A 19,975-nucleotide genomic window follows, 5' to 3' on the forward strand; every position below is an offset into this window, starting at 1 on the left:
GCATGCTACTTCATGTTTTGTCCACTAAGTTCTGTCTCAGATCAGCCGACTGCTGTGTTTTGTTGGTGTTCACGTTGCTGAGGTCTCCATTCACAATCAGATGGAAGAGATGCCGTAATTTTAATAGATACGTATGCCCCCCCCCCTCCCTCTTTCTCTCTCTCTCTCTCTCTCTCTCTTCCCTCTTTCTCTCTCTCTCTCTCTCTCTCTCTCTCTCTCACTCTCTCTCTCTCTCTCTCTCCGTCTATCACACATACACACGTGCGTGCACATGCACACATACACCTATCCTGTCCTGTAGAGCCACTGCCACAAGGGTCACGTGGGCCCCGGAGGGGCAGCGGAAAGAGAATAGGAGAGCGTCGTCCCACGGCTTCCGTCACACATACACGCACACATGCTCGTGCAACGTTTCTTTTCCAAGCGCCCTTTGTGCACTCGATCTCGCAGCACCAACTCTGGCTATTGAAGATGGCATAATATTATTGATCTGCCAGGATGCAGCCAAGTAATAAAATATTCGATTTTTAAAAGATTGATAATTATCGAGGAAAAAATATGCTACACATATGGTTTGAAAACTGCAAGTGTAAAAACGTGGTAACATGGTGTAGTAATAATCAGAATCAGCCACATGGAACTGTACTATGCCCTCTGTTGATGAGCTGTATCTAGCTGTTCTACGCTGGTATCCTATTTTGTGATAGTTTTCCATATTAGGTAGTCTAACTGTGTCAAGATGGTTTAGGGGAAATTCTAGGGTAGTGTGAGCAGTGTAGAATCACAAATATTGCACCCTAAATGAGATACAGGTAGCTGGTCCTTGGATGAGGTGGCCAGTGATAATGTGAATAACACTTCTCGAAAGATGGAGTGAAGTGCTTGTGGTGCGGCCCAGTGCAACCCTGGGCCGACTGCAGGGCTCGTGTCAAGCACACTGATTCATGCATTCTCTGCACCACTGTGGCTGTGCTCAGTGGCCAGTTGTATGACATCATACTATGTGAGCTAATGACATCATGAGAAGCAGTAGCAGCAGCAGAAGCCATACCACTGCAATGCCGTTACGCATCATTCCTGTATGCCAACCTCACTGCAAAGCCGCTCCCATCATTACTGTATGCCAACCTCACTGCAATGGCCAATGCCGCTACGCATCATTGTTGCAAGCCAGCCTCACTGAACGAGCTCCTGGTAGTCCGGTACACGGCCGACTTGAGCCTGCGGCGTCATCAACAGTTCCTGACCGGCCACTGAGATTGGATACTTCTGATGAAACTCTATCAAGCTGTGCAGATCGTCATGAACCTTCTGATTATCACCGAAGAACTGATACTTACCCACGGCTGCAGCGTCGACGAGGAAATGCTTGCACTTGTAAGTGGATGCCACGGAGACTGTGTATCCCCAGATCCTCTCACTGACGCGAATCAGGAATGTGCCCGGAGGCTTGCCGTCCAGTAGCTGCTCGGCGTGAGCGCGAGTCAGAATTCCTGTTTGGTAGCACACACACGTGCACACACGCACGCACATGCACACACACACACACACACACACACACACACACACACACACACACACACACACACACACACACATGCACATCATACTCAGTAAGGGGCGGAATGGATCAGGGCCACAGGCCCCGTTTATTGCAGAGCTCCTTTGAGGCTTGCAGGCTTGTGGCATGCGCACACAGCAACTCACTCCCGTAGGCACTGCACCGCAGACATAATGTATGCGTGAGTGTGTTTGTGTGTATACACGTGAGCATATCTAGCCTTCAGACATGTTCTGGTCAAGAGAAGGAAATTATGTGTCCCCAATACCAGATGCAATTACTTACCATGAAACCAAGGACAGACCCTTCCTGATTTGTCACAGACTATGCGGCGAGACCACTCCACATCGCGGAACCACTGGATGACTTCAGCTTTGTTGGCTGGCCGTGCGGCTCGTTTGGTTTGTCGAGGTAGTGACCCGCTGGGTGGTCCCAGGCCCGGACGTGGACCACTGGGAACCGGCGGTAGCGTGGCGGTATTTCCCGGCCTGCAGACGGCAACACCAGCACTTCAAACGGTCACCATGGTTACTGTCTGGGGTAACTAAGGCGTAGAGTTACATTTGTGCAGTATTGTTACTATAGTTACTGCTCGTATATTACTGAATACTGGGTGGTGTGTCCTACAGTGAATACTGGGTGGTGTGTCCTACAGTGTTCGTCGATGTCGTGTGGGAATTGAATTCAAAAGCTGCTCTTGGCCGTGCGCCAGTCAAGTACTTCGAAGTAATCAATCTTCTGGTTGAGTGATAGGATAATCATTTCAGCCGCTGTACGTATAACGCACGTGTGTGTGTGTGTGTGTGTGTGTGTGTGTGTGTGTGTGTGTGTGTTGGAGGGGGGAGGGCTAACCTTGGAGATCTACTAAGCGGAGGCGGCGTGTGCCCTTGCGTAGATTTCGTGTCCAGAAGTACGACAGCAGGAGGGGTGGATAGCTCTCTCATTCTTTTCATCAGCTGTCCATTACTAGTCTGCTTGACTTCCTTGGCTCTCTGCATGGATCGCCGTCGTTCAGTCTCGTACTCTTTAGCTCTTTCCGTTTGTTTCCTCCATTCGGCCTGAGAACAGTTTGAGAAGATCACACAGTTGAATACCAGCATATACTTGATATAATGCTATTTATTGTTTGACGGGTTGAAAAGGGAACAGTTTGCTGTAGAGCACCCAACGAGTAACAGTTAGGTGGAGATGTAGCATGTACAATAGTAGAGCACCCAATGAGTAGGTGGAGATCTAGCATGTACAATGAGTAGGTGAGTAGGTGGAGATGTAGCATGTACAATAGTTCACTTGTCACAGTTCACTGTTTTTGTTGTTTAATGTTGTGAGCCAAGAAAGTCGTGTTCGTCTAGCATTTACGGTGGTTTTCGGTTTTTTCCACTAACTCTAGCCTACACTAAGTCTTGTAGCCCGACGCAGTCCATGGACACTGCAGAGGCTGGTTTTTTTCTCGGGCAGCTACATGTGTCAACTCAGTGAAGTGAATGAAGGCCGGCAGCTGCCTGAAGAAAGGGTGAAGATGAAAATAATGGCACAAAAAGGCTCACAGCAAGGCACGAGTACATTCAATCGGATACGAACAATACTTCAAGTAAGATAAACTCACTGCCCGCACTAGGTTTGACCCAAGGACAGTACGTTTTGCAAGGCAGAATGAACTTTTCAGTCGTTGCTTTTTGTAGTATTAGACCTGAAGGGGGGGGGGGGGCAACTTTGTCTGAACCAAGACAAATTTTTGTTGTATTTGAAGTAGGATTCAGCGTACCAACAGATCTTTTCTTCCTTAAAAAAAATTCACGGTTCGCGTGAGACTTGGCTTCCGCATCCATAGGATCGCCGCCACCCTCTTTGGATCCTTTTTAAAGTTCACTGGGAAACCTTTTTTTGTCTTTACATTTGCGATGCGTTGTCGAGCAAACACATTTATACAGTCAGACCTCGTTTATCCGGTCCTCGTTTATCCGGATCCCTCGCCATCCGGAAGGAAATCGCTGGTTACCGATGTGCAGCATATGTTATGCATACAACATAACCGGACCTCGCGATCCGCATACCGGTGCATGATTTTGTGTACAAACTGGTCAAAATGTGTACAAAATGCTTCGTCGTATCCGGTTGCATGTGGCTGGCTAGCGCTTGCAGAAGCTAGTATCAAGGAGTTGTACAAGCAAATGAGGTCCTTGACCTGCTGGGTGTGTGCGGACAGCACTCAGTTGCATGCACTTGTCATTTTTCTCGCTTGTTTTACATACTGGGCACGCTAGTTGTACTGCATAGGACCCGTCTACATGTATGTATGATGTCACTGCTTTTGACATGCCACATGCATGTACAGTATGTGTGTTCAGTTATCCGGTTACCTCGCCTATCCGGATGTTTTTGTGGAAAACAGATGTGTGCGGTTAAGCGAGGTCTGACTGTAGAAGGAAAAGACGAATGGTTGTGAAAGTGTTCTCATTCTCTTCAAGTGTGAAGGAAAGTGCTTGAACAGTATTGTACTTAGTTCAAGTGAGAGAGTGCTCCTACCAATGGCTATTTACAGTGCTGCAATAGCCCAGGGAAACCTCACCTCCACTACTTCGCGTTCTGATGCCTCCTGTTGTATTCTGAGCTGCCGCATGTTGACGTAGATTTCTTGCGACTTGCGTGCCGCCTCCTTTTCTAGCCGTTCTCTCTCCAGCTGCTCCTCACGGCGATCCTTTTCTTCCTGCTCTCGTGCTCGCCGCTGGAGGAGCTGCTCCTGCTCCTCTCTTCTCCGTGCCTTCTCCTCTTCGGAACGCTGCGCTGCTAAGCGTGCTTCCTTTGCGGTTGCGTAGATCATCTCTGCTTCTTTCCTGCAATACACACACACACACACACACACACAAGCACATACACAAACATATACGAGCACACCGTCAGAAAGTGTAACAAGTAGGTGCACAACTGAAGGAGTACTGAGACATTTAACCACCTGACTCCTAGCTCCAACACACATCTCGGAAGCGCTAACCAACAGCCTTATTACTGGCTCAACATCCGAGCGTCAATTGAAATGACAGTGTGTTTACCATCATGACGTCATGGCTTAGTGACATTCATCATTCCTAACACCGCTGCTTAACTGGGGCAGATTCTGAGAGGGAGGGTTTAAGTGAGTTAGAGAGAGAGAGAGAGAGAGAGAGAGAGAGAGAGAGAGAGAGAGAGAGAGAGAGAGAGAGAGAGAGAGAGAGAGAGAGAGAGAGAGAGAGGGTCTGCTCAAGTTTCTTACTGTCTTAGTTCCGCCGCGAACGCGTCATGTTCCCGTTTTATTCTTTCTTCCTCTTCTGATAGCAAACGTACTCTCCGTGCTTCTCGCTCTTTTCTAGCAGCTTCTGCTTTTTCCTCTGCTTGCTTCATGGCCAGTTCCTGAAGAAGATAATCAAAAGCAATACTGCTAGTTAGTCAGGTCATCTTGGCTCGCACCGTGACACATTGTGACCCCCCAATCACGGGCATTTTTTAATTAGGTCAGTCTTGTTGCCCAGGAGACGACCAGTTAGTCTCGCTGAGTGTACTCCAGAAAGGCATGCAAGGGTTTGTGCAAGCATTTCTGCATGGTGACAGTCCTGAGACTACAGATAATTTATGTCACTTGCGCCACTCAACCGTTGCAAATTCATTTTTTCAACTCTATAATAATAGTATATTTCCGACATGCAAGAGGTACACAAAAGGAAAATAAATAGGGCTGTTTCGTTGTTACTCAGAGTTTCATGGCAAAAACCAATCATCAGACAACAACTTTTTCCCACACGCAGTTTCTCTCCTTGCAATGATGCTTCCATTGTACTTACTTGCGCTTTCCGCGCGTCTTCCTCATCCTTCTGCTTCTGCTCCTCTTCTTCTAACTTGAGTGCCTTAGTGACCATAGTGTCGTAGGGTACATCTTCATCAGCCTCACCGAGCACCCACGTCCACGGCTGTTCCTTACTGTCCAGTAGAATCTCCACCTGCACATGTACATGTACAACAGCAACAGAGTTACAGCACCACCATCATCACCACCACCACCATCACCACCATCACCACCATCACCACCATCACCACCACCACCACCACCACCACCACCACCACCACCATCACCACCACCATCACCACCACCACCACCACCATCACCACCATCACTACCACCACCACCACCACCACCACCACCACCACCATCACCATCACCACCATCACCACCATCACCACCACCACCAGTAGGCAATAACAACAGAATCACCACCAGCAGCATCAGCAGCACCAGCACAGACAGCAGCACCAGCACAGACAGCAGCACCACCAGCAGCAATTGACATCATCAAAGGCACTACAGTGCAGTAGGACCAACACGTTAGAGTTACAGTTGCTTCGCAGTAACATTACTTGCAATATTACCCAAGTATAGTAACTACATGTGGTGCTAAAATACACTGGGCGTGTATTGTCTATGGTGTCTGCAGCCTGCCGGGCTGGGGTGCACGTGAAGACATTTCAGGTCCTGCGACTGACAAGGAGACTGTGCCCACTGACTGCCTGACTGACTGCTGGGCTGACTGACTGAGGTTAAACTGCTCATTAATTCTTGGGCAGCATGGACCTACCCCTAGGCAAGCGTTCTCGAAGGATAGGGGTGTTACTTAGTGCAAGTGATAATGCTAGTGCTGGTACTGAGTGGGGATGTTACAATACTGGTCGCAGTCCAAGTCATGGGCCTGGTGACTTGCAGCTCTCAACACTGAATGTCCAGTGATTCATTGCCACATGCAGTACACACCACTGCAGCAAGTGTGTTGGGGGAAATCTGGTACATGTGCCGGGCATGACACAATGCACACTGCGGCACTGCTATGCATGTGCACCATACACTACAAAGGTTATGTGATCACACCATCAGTCGAGATTTGGCGAAGGCGAGGCAGTCGGCGCTCAACTCACGCTGTATACAGTCGACTCCTGATATAACGAACACCATTGTGCAGGACAATTAGTTCTTTATAGCCAAAGCTCGCTATAACAGAAATGCACTCACGCTATTCAAGCAGCAAAATCATGACTGGCAAATGGCCCATGACAGTATGAGTGCACTTGGTTTACATGCAAACCTACAAGATTTGGTTCACTGTTCGCTATAAAGGGTCAATTTTGTATGGGTTCAAACAGGGACATGGACAAGGATTCGCTATTATCACGAAATTCGCTATAATAATAGTATATGCGAGTTCGTTATAAGTGGAGTCGACTGCACTTAGCACCCATAAGCTGCTCCGCTGTATCACCACCATGGCAATATTCGCATGACCTCTATAGTAGACAGCCACACCTGCTAGGTCCATATGACTCATCTCACTGACAGTCTGGGGTCTGTGGTGTTCAGTCACACATCATTGTAACTTGTAAGTAGACCTAGCACTCTCTCAGTGTGACTGGGATTGTGTTGCTTACAGCCTATCCATAGCAATCATGGGACATGTAGGAACATTATAAAATTACTACTACTTACTAGTCTAGGCCAGGCCTAAGGCTTAAGCCTAATACTAGTAATAGAGTTATTTGTATTGTATCTACTTGGAAGTACGCTCTTACACCCAGCTAAGCCTCAAAGCTCGACCAATTTTTCACCAGGGCCGGAGTGGTTTTCAGTACTCCGTGATCATGGTGATCTTGGCTACCCAGCTGCCCTGCATGTATACACGTAATGACTATGTTGTAGATCTACTGACCAGTTTCCTCAGTACAGAAGCCGTGCAGTGCTGGACTGCACCTCTCAACACTGCAACTCTCTGCTCTGCTGGCAACTCCTGCAGCAGTTGGGCCACTGTGGGGACACCATCCCTGCTGCCACTGCTAGTACCAGCTACTGCAGTACCTGTTTCACTTTCAGGCAACACTGCTGACAGTGCTGTGTCTGCTGGCACATCAGGAAGAGGGTGACTATTCCAATCTCGACTGGTACTAAACGTTGTTGTACTAGTGCTCCAGCCATCCACTCCACACACTGCGTCGACTGTGTTACTTATAGCAGCATCAGCACCAGCAGCATCTCCAGCACCAGCGCCAGTGCTAAAGGATCCCCAGCTGTTGCTGCGTGTGTTACTTTCGATCACTGACTCTGTTGGTGGTCGCATTTGCCAATGGCCATCCAGGCGGTCGTAGCCGGAGTAGAAGCACATTCTACAGCCAATCCACTTCTCCTGACCCCCAGGGTCGGCGTTGCAGTTGCTGCTGCTTCCAGTGCTGGCGCTTCCTGGGCAGTTTGTTAGTGAGTGTCTTCTCCGTCTCACACAGGAATCAGCTGGCACTGCGGCTGAATGGCATATCCGACAACCGCCAGTGCTTCTGCGGATTGCAGTACGCCCACTGCTGCTGGGCGTGGGACGAGAGAGGAGTATTTTAGACAGGACTTGGCGGAAGTTTTCGTCCGCACCCCGACACGTGTCGTCAGCATCCTGATCATCATCTGAAGACGCACCTCCTTCCTTGACCCATTCGTATTCTGCCTGCTCTGGCATTATGATTTCCCACTTCTCTTCTCCAACGTCTGCACACACTACGTCCTAATAGGTTTTAGATCAACCCTAACAACCGAATGGAAAGGTTGTGAATGTCCTCTACATCTTTCTCGCTGATTTTAGACACACTCTGCACAATTCCCTCAGCAAATGTGCGTTGCTGTCGTCAGCAAACATTTCAGTCGATTACTTTCGTCGCGCTCACAGAACAGCTTTTCAATGGGGTCAGCTGGACTTCAGCTTGCAAGCGTCGCTTCATTTTGACTGCCACTACACAGCTAGAGGCATGCTACACAACAATTTCATGTCGATACGCGATTGTTTGCTTTCGCTCGCCGTGCACACACTCGCTAACAAGCGGGCTGTTCAGTGAGATCTACACGTATTCAAGAGGTGCGATTGTGTACACGCTACAACACATTTCACCTGCTAGACCAGCCGCAAAACTACATGAACCCACCTGCGCTGCAGGAGCGTCACAATGTGAACCCGAACGGATGGGGAGATGAGAAAGAGACTCAATAATTACCTTTCGGGGTGGCTTGTTAGTCGTCTTCTTGGCGGGTGCTCCGTCAGGCTCTTCCAGCCACACATCATACCTACGTACCTGCTCTTCTCGCATTTTCATGAAGAGAATCTGCTTCTGCTCTTCGGTCAGCTCCTCCAGGAGCTCCGGCTCGATGAACATGTCCTTGAGAATTTGCTGCAACATGGTGAGCGTCGTGTGTGCTCTCCACAGAGCGGGTCCCTTTACCGGAATGCACTCCACAAACTCACTCTATTCCGCGACGCAATCAGGACTCAAACGGACACGACTGCCGCTGTGCCGGACTGGGAAAGGGTGCGCTGGAGTGCACAACTGGCATCAGAAGAAGCGACCGGGAAGGACCGCACTACTTTTGTAGTCTGTGCTGGTCGTAGCGCATCCGCAAACACTCTTCGCAGGACAGGCAGCCTCTGCATCGACCAGCCCAACCCTTCTAGTTCAGCATTCACTTCACCGTCACTGCATCAGCGAGTACAGTGTTGCACACATTTTCTTTGGTAAAGATTTCTTGCATGATGGATTCGGACGAGGAACTCTCTGGGTATCTGTCAAGTGATCCTGTGCCCTTGGTGTGGCCATGCTGTCATCTCCAATTCTGCAGAACTAAGCTCACGGCAGACTCAGACCCGTGGTCATGGTGGACATGGGACGTGTGCACAGCCGGCACGCGCACATGCATCATGATTGTCATAGTATACTCAACACTGGACTGCAGAGTTTGGTAATACTTACAACTACAAGCAGGGAGTCCTGAAATGGCTTTCATGACTCCCTGGACCCTAGCCTTGCTTACAACAAATGGTCGTACTGTCAGTACAGCTGTAGTCTGGTATGGGTACTGCCACTGATAGTGATACTGACAGCTGCCGGGCGACATGCTATGTCGATGATCTGATGCATTATACTATAGCTTATGTTATTATGACGGTGAGGCGCAGGACATGCAAGTACATTTTGAGACAGGACATCCGGATTGACAAGTAAACAGGTAGATCTGCAGTAAAGGCCAAGGGTTATGATCTGAGTGAGTATGAGTACGACGTGACATTGAGCGTGTGTAGTCGGAAGTCATGGAGATGGCAGTGAGAGGGGTGGCGTCCATGGCGTCTTGACGAGCATATTGTACATTACAATTTACAGTCAGTACTTTCCTGTTCGTGTAGTGCCTGGCCTGGCCTGGCCTGGCCTGGCCTGAGTACGAGTGCTGGCTAGCTGTCACGTGTTCGTGTAGTGCCTGGCCTGGCCTGCTGGCTAGCTGTCACGTCTTCTGCTGGATCCCGGCAGTCGCGCGGGGGGGGGGGGGGGCTGCTGAATGAGCAAAACAACTGGATTATGGATGGGAAAGCATACTTCCCTGCAGTTTCGGAGATCGTGCGTGATTACTGGAATTTGTGGTTTTGTTCTAGTGCTGGAAATGCACACGCAACAACGACGACGATGACGACGACGACACCAACAACAATGAACAAGAGAGAGAGAGCGAGAGCGAGCGACTGCACATGCACCAAGGCATTGGTTGTACAACATGTATTGTGTCGGTTTGTCGGCTCAGCAAGTATGAACAGGAACTGAGGCTTGGAACCCATTGGCCGGTGATTACTAACTCTGGGATCAAACCACACAATGACGCTAAGACGAACATCAGAATGTTGGATTTGGCTGCTAAAGAACGACAGCAGTAGTAGTAGTAGTAGTATCATGAACATTTGTAAGACTGATCTATTGTGTCATAGGCAGAATATAATGACGTGTACCATTCGAGAAATATATATCAAATTTCCGTACATCTTTCAGCACAGCCGGGTTAAATCAATTGTTGGATGAACGATTTGGGCATCCGGGTGGTCTTCGAAATCAGAAGACATTGCTAAGTGAAAATACAAACTCCATGTCAACAAATGAATGGGAAGGAGTATCTGCTAAGAAGTTTCATCCAAGCTGCACTCTGGAGCATTCTCCTCTTGCAAGTCTCATTTTTGATACATAGACAGTGGCGGCAGGTGCCACTGAATGTCCACTGTGACTTTGGACAAAGGTCGCTACACCATCTCATCACAATATCCTCACAGCTTGCTGAGAGAGAGAGAGAGAGAGAGAGAGAGAACGTGAATTACAGGAGAACACAGCCATTTCCTCTCTGACCAGCTCTCCCATCACCTCGTTGACGCGCATTTGGCGATAGAGGCTGGAATCCCAGCAATTCTGGGTTGATGATGCGGATCTGTTCTAGCGCCAGTTGAAATGCTTCGTTGATGTTTAGTCCGGTCTAAGGGATAGCAAGAACACATGACATCACACAAAGACTCATTGGTTTGATATTGGTGCTGGGCATCTCAGCAGCCTATGCTTGTACATAAGAGCTAGCCACAGCCGCAATGTCTAGGGGGAATAGACTTGTTCTAAGAACCGTGCACTGAGTGTGTGTGCCAACAGGCTTGGGCAAAACGGTAGAATGTGACGACAGATGTTCACACAGGTGTCTTCTTCGAAGCATTATGAAATCGACTGGCAAGTGAATTCCAGGAGCATGGTCTTGCATCTCTCATCACTCTCTCACTCTCTTTTTCTCTCTCTCCTCCCTCCCCCTCTCTCCTCGGCTCCACCACCTCCTCCCCTCCTCTCTCTCCTCCTCTCTCCTCCTCCTCTCTCGCTCTCGCTCTCTCTCTCTCTCACTCTCACTCTCTCTCTCCCTCTATCTATCTATCTATCTATCTATCTATCTCTCTCTCTCTCTCTCTCTCTCTCTCTCTCTCTCTCTCTCTCTCTCTATATCTCTCTATCTATCTATCTCTCTCTTCCCCTAAGTAACCATGGCTTACCTTTGCTGACGTCTCTATGAATGGTGTTTGTATACTCCTGCAGTAAGGTACTATGTCATCCATTGATACTTGTTTACTCTCCTCCATATCCTGGCAAAGTCAAATGGCAGAAGGGAAACGGAGATCAATAAAGAAGACCGGCAACTCTTTGGCACAATAACACCATCATAGCAGTACATGTATAAAACTACACCATCGCAAGTTTGACTCACACTGTATACCTCAAATGGAAGCCTGTGTGCTATACTAGCTGTTACAAGACCAACCTGTTACTACCACACGGAACAATGAACACCATGCTTCAGTGAATCATTCTGGAAGGGGGCCATAAGAGAAGTTATCTGGAAACATGGATATTGTATGCTGCTGGACAACTAGAGCCTTCAATTCAATGGTAGCTGCATGTACGTGATGCGCGCGTGTGTGTGTGTGTGTGTGTGTGTGTGCGCGTGTGTGTGTGTGTGTGTGTGTGAGAGAGAGAGAGAGAGAGAGAGAGAGAGAGAGAGAGAGAGAGAGAGAGAGAGAGAGAGAGAGAGAGAGAGAGAGGATCAGACTATTACACAATGGAGCGTACCTTTTTATTCGCTACCACAACCATCGGCACTTCCTCCTTATCTTCATGATCACGCACAATTTGATCCCTCAGCTCCTTCAGTCTGTCCCAGCTACTCGCAGAGTTAATGGCGAAAACGGCGACAAACGCGTGCCCCTGTGCCAGCGACGTATGGCAGAACTCTAGAAACTCCTCCTGGCCTGCAGTGTCCACGATCTCTATGTTGCATATCCGAGAGCGGAATTCGACCTTCAACCGAAACACACACACACACAAACACACATGCAATGAGCTTGGCTTAGGGCCCGGAGAGTTCATGCCCTGTGAGTGAAGCAGGCTTGACCTGCTGTACACTAGGTTGAAGCCTATCACAGTGGTCTGTTGTGGCCATGCACACACCCAGCCCGGCCGGGCTCAACACTTGAAGTCTATTGCTAAGCATAATACTCAGCGAAGAGCCATGCCAGAGTCTTCCTTTCACCCTGCACACACACAACTCCTGGGTGTCACAAATACAGTTGATTCAAGAAAGCTATTCATACATGTGCTGTTAAACTATCATAAATCCCCTTGGCCATGGTATTGGGAAGCGAAGAGGAGAGAGACAAAGAGACGATGAATTACAACATGAAGCAGGACTGAGAAAGAAGTCATCCCGGCGACTCGCGAAGACTGACTGTCATGGCAACCATGGTCCCAGGGATCTAATAATATTACGAAGCCTATGTATAAAATGAACTCGATGAGATGGAGAGAGTAGCAAATTGGCATTGCACATGCCTAGCTATGCAACAAATGAGCAATGGCGGAGAATGAGCCAGAGCACCACTATCAGTGCTTTGTTTCCTTCTCATAAACCCAACCCTCCGAGAGTATCATTTCCATTTGTATTTAACAACAGCTACAAAGGAGAAGGTACAACCCTGGACAGCATATCAGTGGCACACTCTCACCTCAGTCTGGTAACTGTTCTCTGTGTAGCCAATCATCATGTGTACACAGAGCAGGGCAAACAAAACCAAAAAAAAACAATCAGGTCACTTTCAAGCGGTACTTAAAACATATGTAGCAGCGTTCCCCGTAACCAATCTCTTGTGTTTGCTACTGTAACCAATCTCTTGTGTATGCTACTGTAACCAATCTCTTGTGTATGCTACTACGGCGGCACATCTATCACAGAGCCAGACATTGCAGCCAATGTCATTCACAGTCCAGCTCCAGCCAATCCCTGCATGAATGGGTCACACAATGTCGGCCATATTGAGTCATCATGCCAAGTACCGCACAAACATAGTCACATGATACAGATGTGCAACAACTCCAGAGTAACTCAACATGGCCCACCGTCACGGGTAATGCAGCGACGGTTTGTCATTTCTCATCCACAGATCACATGGGTGACAATGTTGTCAATATTAATGTCTTGCAAGTTCCCAGTGGCAACAGTTCTTCCGACTTACCTATGGTTGGGTCATAGTACTGTGCAAGACAAACAGAAGAGACCGAAGAGAGCACACAGTCAAGTTGGGCTTGTATTGTGTGGACGGTGCTATCATCTCATTCATCTGACTTCTACCTCATGATGTCAGCATGATGTAATGATGATGTAATCATAATGGTGCCAATAATTATGCAGTTTTCTTATGCTAAGCAATTCCACAGTGTGCATGTATACTTTGTACCTGTTGCGTGTATTAGGTACAGTCAAGCCACAGTTCAGCAGCAGTCTGCCCGTGTAAAGACCTACTGCTAGTACAAGTAGTACAGATACGCAATGAAAGGTACTTCAGTGCTTGCAGCACGTTTGCTAGTGGGCCTTTGCTGACTTTGATGTACACCTGAAGGAGAGTGACACAAGGCTGAGAGTGTCAATGCCTTAGCATAACTATTACTTACTTATCGACAACTGTCGTCAATGCAGTACCCAAACCCATGCATTTGTCTAGAGCTGAGGCATGCCCAAAACACTAGTAAGGACAGTGTGGAATTGATTAGATAAAAGTCGTAACTTATTGGACCAGTGCTCTAAAATAAGAGTATTTGACTCACAAACACCCACTCAGAGTCAGGGCATTGTCCCCTATAGCAACACAGTACCTGGTTCAGTGCTGCAGACCAGCATGCATGCTAACCAGGTGCTATTCCTCTGCACCAAACATTTGCCGGCTTTGACTACTCCCTCCTCACCATACAAACAACGGAATTTTGGTATACATTTACATGCTAACAGACCCACAGTGTGTGTGTGTGTGTGGGGGGGGGGGGTGGGGAGGGGGTATGCCTGAGCACACACACATACACACACACAGACAAGAAGAGACATGGCCTTCTGCTCATGTTCTACGTCATCCCTGGCAGGCCCACCGGAACCGGTCCTGTCAGTCAGGTTATCACAGCCACCAACACATGTTTCCTACTATGGAGGTCATGTGTACCCACTGTAGCATACACAAACTGTATGAACGGCCATGATCATACCGGACCAATCAATAACTGCTTCCGTCGGTCCTGCTTGGTTATCCCTGACCGTCTAATACTGCAATGACTGTCCTCGTAGCAAAAGTACTGGTATTAGTACTGGTATTAGTAGTAGCACGTGGTTACAGGCACAACTTGACCGCCAGTGCGGCATGGATCTGATTGGTTCTAGTCCAGTATCCAGGAAAACAGTGGACGTCAAATACTCCACATCGTAGCCAGCTAGTGATGCTCAGAGACACGGGTGTTATCTATCAGTTTGCTCTAGTTTTATCATGCGGTACACTGGGTGCAGTAGGCAGCATTGCATGGAAACCCCACTGGACTGGAGCTGCTGGATTTCTGCCCCCCCCCCCCCCCTGCACGTTATGAGTTTCAAAGACGGTGTTGACACGTGGGCTTGGAAAAGACACGCCCAATAAGCTGATTAGCGACAGTCAATGCCAAGATACTAACGAGCACATGTACTAGAAATAATCACAATATCAACATCAACAACACCAAGACAACAACACAACTGGCGACACCCAACTGGCTTCACGGTGCATTATAGCAATGGATGAACCATGCGCCACAGAAAGCACTGGAATACTCCCCCAGGGTCAAGTGGAACCTAATACTGACAAGATTAGTACATTGACACTCCCAGCTCTGTCATGATCTAAGAAGGCTGAAACAGCAAGCTCACAGTCTGGAGATTCAGGATGGCATTCAACTGAACGTATTTTAGGCAGGATACTGAGGACACAGGGGGTATATTTTGGGGCCAAGAGTATATTATAGCATGCTAGCAGCCTGACAAAGCCCTTCACACCCCTTCAACATGCCAAGTACTAATCCATCAGTGATGAATGCACAGTGAATGGGAAACAATTGACCGGGCAAGGTACAAAAGCAAGTGGTTGTGTCCTGATTTCGATATTGCTTTAGTGTTTTGTTTACTTTCATTGACCTAAGTAAGTAGTTAGTACATCTACTGGGACATCTCTCTCTCTCTCTCTCTGCTACTAGTACTGGGACATCTCTCTCTCTCTCTGCTACTAGTACTGGGACATCTCTCTCTCTCTGCTACTAGTATTGGGACATCTCTCTCTGCTACTAGTAACTACATGTAAGTACCTGTGTATCCAGATCAGGAGCTGCCTCCACCGGCCTTGTTTACACCCCTCACCTAATATTATAATGCCGCTATTGGTACCAGCCAGATTCTGGTCCAGGCCTAGTAGCCTGGCTGTCAGCTGGCCTAGGCGGCATGACGAAACCAACTTTACCGACCGTGCTTGGTACTTCTCTTCCTAAACTGGCTAAAGGATGTCTTGATTCACTGAGACGGAGACTGAGACTGAGAGCCTTATAACAGTGCTGACATTGAGTTCAATTCTCCATCATGGTAGGGGCGTGAATGCTCTATACTAGAGTGCATGCCAGACCAGTGTTTGCAGAGATGACGTTCACTGTCCGGATTTTAGTAGAGGCGCCGCCGCAGTGTGTACCTGGATACTCTAGCATACACACCACTATGCTATATTACCCCCCCCCACCCCCCCCACCCCCCCCCCCCCCCGGGCCCCGGCACCAACAGTACTAATCATGAAGGCAGCAGTATGGGCAAGAATTAGTTGCGTCATCCTCTGGGTCATCCTAATAATGATATTATTATCATAATTATACTATACGTGATGATCCTCCCTCCGGCGTAATTACTAATGTGCACTGTGTCATGTGCCGTGGTCACTGACACACACAACAGCATACACAGTTACTAGTGCTATTTCGAAGTACAGTCAAACCTCTTTAGGACGAACATCAAGGGACCGATGATATTTGTTCGCAATAACGGGAGTTCTTCTTATCCATATGTTTTACCCAGTGAATACACAGGGTTTTATCCAATACAGTTACGAATACTAGTTCTTCTTAGGCAAACATTTGTCTTATCAGTGTTCTTCCTAACCAGGTTTCACTGTACAAACACTAGCTGAGCCCAGCACTAGTAGTACACAGTGTGTGTGTGTGCATGCGTGTGTGTGTGTGTGTGTGTGTGTTTACAGTTACAGGATACACATATTACCATACGTCATAGCCTCCTGAACTCAGCACTGTGTGAGTAAACAAGACTTGACAGTGTGAACTCAGCACTGTGTGAGTAAACAAGACTTGACAGTGTGGGTGGAACACTCTGAAGTGACGCTACCGAAGTGCTGCACTATCAGTATCAGGCAGGCCTTGTTTACCCCTGTAGGGAGGAGGTCAAGTATATAGGTCCATTTCTGGCACAACGTCCAAGTACATATACATAGGTCCATTCCTGGCACAATGTCCAAGTACATCTTGACTTTAGTACGTCTGTCAATGTGTACACTGCAAAGGCATTATCTCCAGTCTTATCCACACCATCCCCATCTGTAGTTTTACACACACACATGTACTAGTAGTAATCATGACCAGATCTGTATACACTTACACTTAGCTTCCATGAACTATCATGGCATGTTGGATGAATAACACCCTGGGGAGGGGGGGGGGGGCGAAATCTGAATACAAACCCAAAGGGGATTCTCAACCCAACCAAGTTGAACAGCGGAGTATTGCACCCCTAAGATGTGCAGCCCCTACATCACTGTACTGCACATTGCGTTTCAAATATGTTGTATCTTGCGACTCAATATTTCATTCAACACCACAGCCAACTGTACAGTACATGACAACATACTCCTTGCCAAACCGCCGCATAAACAAGGCTCCTGGCAATCAGGCAAGGCGATACACAAGATGCCGGTAGATGCCGCACTAGCTAACGTCGGACACTGTAATTCCACTAGCTCTACTGATACACCATATCAGTGCGCACACGCACACACACACACACACACACACACACACACACACACATGCATGCACACACGCGTGCACGCGCACACACACACACACACTTCCTCTCTCTTTCTCTCTCTCTCTCTCTCTCTCTCTCTCTCTCCCTACCCTCCATATCTCTTCTTGTCACTGCCTCACACAGATGTAGTGATATGTCCTACATTCCCTGCATGGCAGATAAGTTACCGTTTTGCATGCACCGTTGAACTAAGTCACTGCAAATACACAATCATCTACATCCCACACACCTAGGTCCTTTGGGAATTGGAGCAGCAGCAGCAGGGGGGGGGGGGGGTAGTGGGAGTGTGCCTCACACACACACACACACACACACACACACACACACACACACACACACACACACACACACACGCACACACACACACACACACACACACACACACACACACACACCTCAGACCTGCCCATCGCGGAAGCGATGATAGCGAACAGCTATGTTAGACATAGCAACTTGTGCTGGGATTACACCATTCAACAGCTACACACACACACACACACACACACACACACACACACACACACACACACACACACACACACACACACACACACACACCGCCCTACTCTACAGATACTTCTACATGTACATGGGACCAGTATCATTGCACTCTGCAGTCACCGTGAGCGAGATACTTTTCCACTGTGGATGCTGCCAAGCCGATGGAAACTCCACATGGAGTATCCAACAGTTCAAGATGTGTGCACTGGGATCATCAATGAGACCTTCTGCAGTGTTCTCACGAATCCTCGCACCCAGGTAAAGAATGCGAATTTGCCGCCTTCTCGCCTCATGCAGTGTACTCATACAAACGTGCAAGAGGTAACCACGGTGACCAAGGCGACAGCATTACACGCATCAGAACTTCTAGTCTAGATTTACTTTTCTGGCCTCATACATGTAGCTGCATAGCTAGAACGTTACTGTCGGTACAGTTGGACTTCACTTCTCCACACTCCAGTTATGCAAACCCTCGATTATCCAAACTAACAATTTCCAACGGTTGTGCTAGGCCTGGTTATTTAAAAACCAGAGCGTTATTATGTTTACGAAAGTTCTGGCTTGCTTTCTCAGTCTATTTTTATGAATACCTGCAACTGAAGTTGGCAAGAAATGCCCTGAGTGGAAATACATGTACGTGATTGTACTTTCCCTCCAACAACATGGCAATCATGTGTATGATGCCAGGAAAAGTACAGTTTGGACTAGCTCACTGAACAAAATTAATAATGGATGTATCCATGCAGAAAATCATCTAAACGGTTTATTGTCTGGGCTCATGCATAACCAAAGTCGTCCGTAAAACTCTAAGTGAGGTTCCGTTGTGCATTGCCATCACGACCAGCATGCAACAATGCTACAGTTACAGCGAGCACAACATGTGGCTGAGCTTACTTCGGAGAATTCGTTCCGCAGGTAGCGTAATGTTATGCTGCTCTTTCCCACGCCGCCATCGCCAACAACGCAGATCTTGATCAAGCGACTCATGCCCACAGCCCAGATAACGGACAGCAGCTACGCAGAAAAGTAACTCTATCGCAGCGTAGCCGCCAGCGGTCACTAAGTCACTGAACGCCTCCAAAACCTTCCCAAGCGGGAACTCCGAAATGTTGGATCTACGACTGAGGACTGCCCGCATGCAGTTGTGGCAGGGTATTGCCCATATACCGGCTTACATGTACCGGAGAGCTGCTGCTACGGAGTAACTCTCTCTCTCTCCCTTCTCAACAGTAGCAGCGTTTCTAAGTGCCCTTGTTCTTATCGACTGCCACCCACTTTAGCCGCACAGTAGAGACTGGATCATACAGCCCTCAGCAGTGCCCGCTCAGTTCTGCGAGGCGCGAACTTGAGAACAACTACTTCTGAAGTGCACTGAGTGGGAGAGAGCCCGGAATGATTCACACACAACAGGTCTTGGAGGCGTAATTCATTCGTTCTCCGCGGTGAGACTCGGGGAGGTGTCTATCTCGCTCAAGCGACAACGATGTAGTATTTGCTGGGGTCAGCTACACTATGATAATGGTAGATGTCTAGTACTGGGCGACTGACACTGACTGACTGAGATGGTAGTGACCTAGTCTTTGCACTGCGTTTTACTTTTACATGATCTCAGCCTACAAAAGTCAGTACAGCAGTGTCAACCGGTCAAACCGCACAGCATGCAGTAGATATCTGCACCATGCATGGTAGATGTACACGGACTCGGGCAGTCAGCTCAGGCCTGTTGTCGGGAGGGAGGCCTCAAGGATGTGAAAAATGGGCCTTCGCGCGCGCAGTCGGTGTTCTCACTGTGACCCGGTAGAACCTGATCATCACAAATACTACAACTAAACTGCAGTGCACTAGTAATGCCATATACTACTGTACTTGAACTAGCTGAAGTCTTTTGTAGGCCTCGCTGGCTCCGTACTGCATGCTGCCGTTGCTTTGCGACATACTCACATAGGGCTAGGGTACGTATCTCATCAATATCATTTTCCGGAGCGTGAAATAATTCCGGTGCAAATCTCGCGGCAGCAAATCGCCCTGTACTCGCAGCTCACTCTGCCTGCTGCAGCTAGTGCAGTGCTTTCAGCAGTAGCAACAACAACAGCAGCGGTCTGACAAGGTCT

The 19,975-nt window shown here is 48.3% G+C and overlaps 2 protein-coding genes across 3 annotated transcripts; both read right to left on the bottom strand.

Moving 5' to 3' along the window:
* Positions 1–465: 465 nt before the first annotated feature.
* Positions 466–9,275, bottom strand: LOC135813843 (SH2 domain-containing protein 4B-like). Of its 2 annotated transcripts, none has more exons than XM_065326863.1 (7): positions 8,603–9,275; positions 5,377–5,532; positions 4,812–4,948; positions 4,131–4,395; positions 2,414–2,619; positions 1,847–2,049; positions 466–1,493 (listed from the first exon to the last, which is right to left on the bottom strand). In XM_065326863.1, the coding sequence occupies exons 1-7, from the start codon at positions 8,783–8,785 to the stop codon at positions 1,177–1,179; spliced, it is 1,467 nt and encodes a 488-aa protein (XP_065182935.1). In that variant the 5' UTR covers positions 8,786–9,275; the 3' UTR covers positions 466–1,176. The 2 variants fall into 2 exon arrangements, with proteins under 2 accessions (XP_065182935.1, XP_065182934.1); XM_065326862.1 differs by lacking the exon at positions 8,603–9,275 and adding an exon at positions 7,285–8,578.
* Positions 9,276–10,261: 986 nt separating this feature from the next.
* Positions 10,262–19,413, bottom strand: LOC135813844 (ras-like protein rasD). The gene is made up of 6 exons (XM_065326864.1): positions 18,759–19,413; positions 13,453–13,471; positions 12,946–12,965; positions 12,014–12,241; positions 11,440–11,529; positions 10,262–10,886 (listed from the first exon to the last, which is right to left on the bottom strand). Exons 1-6 carry the CDS (start codon positions 18,849–18,851, stop codon positions 10,731–10,733), a joined length of 606 nt encoding a protein of 201 aa, XP_065182936.1. The 5' UTR covers positions 18,852–19,413; the 3' UTR covers positions 10,262–10,730.
* Between the last annotated feature and the right edge of the window lie 562 nt (positions 19,414–19,975).

The sequence above is a fragment of the Sycon ciliatum genome, chromosome 4, assembly GCF_964019385.1.
Source record: "Sycon ciliatum chromosome 4, ocSycCili1.1, whole genome shotgun sequence".
Classification (NCBI taxonomy): Eukaryota; Metazoa; Porifera; class Calcarea; order Leucosolenida; family Sycettidae; genus Sycon; species Sycon ciliatum.

Coding starts and splice junctions, on each gene's coding strand:
- LOC135813843 (XM_065326862.1), bottom strand. CDS start 8,073: ATGCCAGAGCAGGCAGAATACGAATGGGTCAAGGAAGGAGGTGCGTCT. Junction 4,949..5,376: donor AAGACGCGCGGAAAGCGCAA/GTAAGTACAATG, acceptor TATCTTCTTCAG/GAACTGGCCATGAAGCAAGC. Junction 1,494..1,846: donor GGTCTGTCCTTGGTTTCATG/GTAAGTAATTGC, acceptor GCTACCAAACAG/GAATTCTGACTCGCGCTCAC.
- LOC135813844 (XM_065326864.1), bottom strand. CDS start 18,851: ATGAGTCGCTTGATCAAGATCTGCGTTGTTGGCGATGGCGGCGTGGGA. Junction 11,530..12,013: donor TTGTGGTAGCGAATAAAAAG/GTACGCTCCATT, acceptor TGACTTTGCCAG/GATATGGAGGAGAGTAAACA. Junction 10,887..11,439: donor TCATAGAGACGTCAGCAAAG/GTAAGCCATGGT, acceptor GCTATCCCTTAG/ACCGGACTAAACATCAACGA.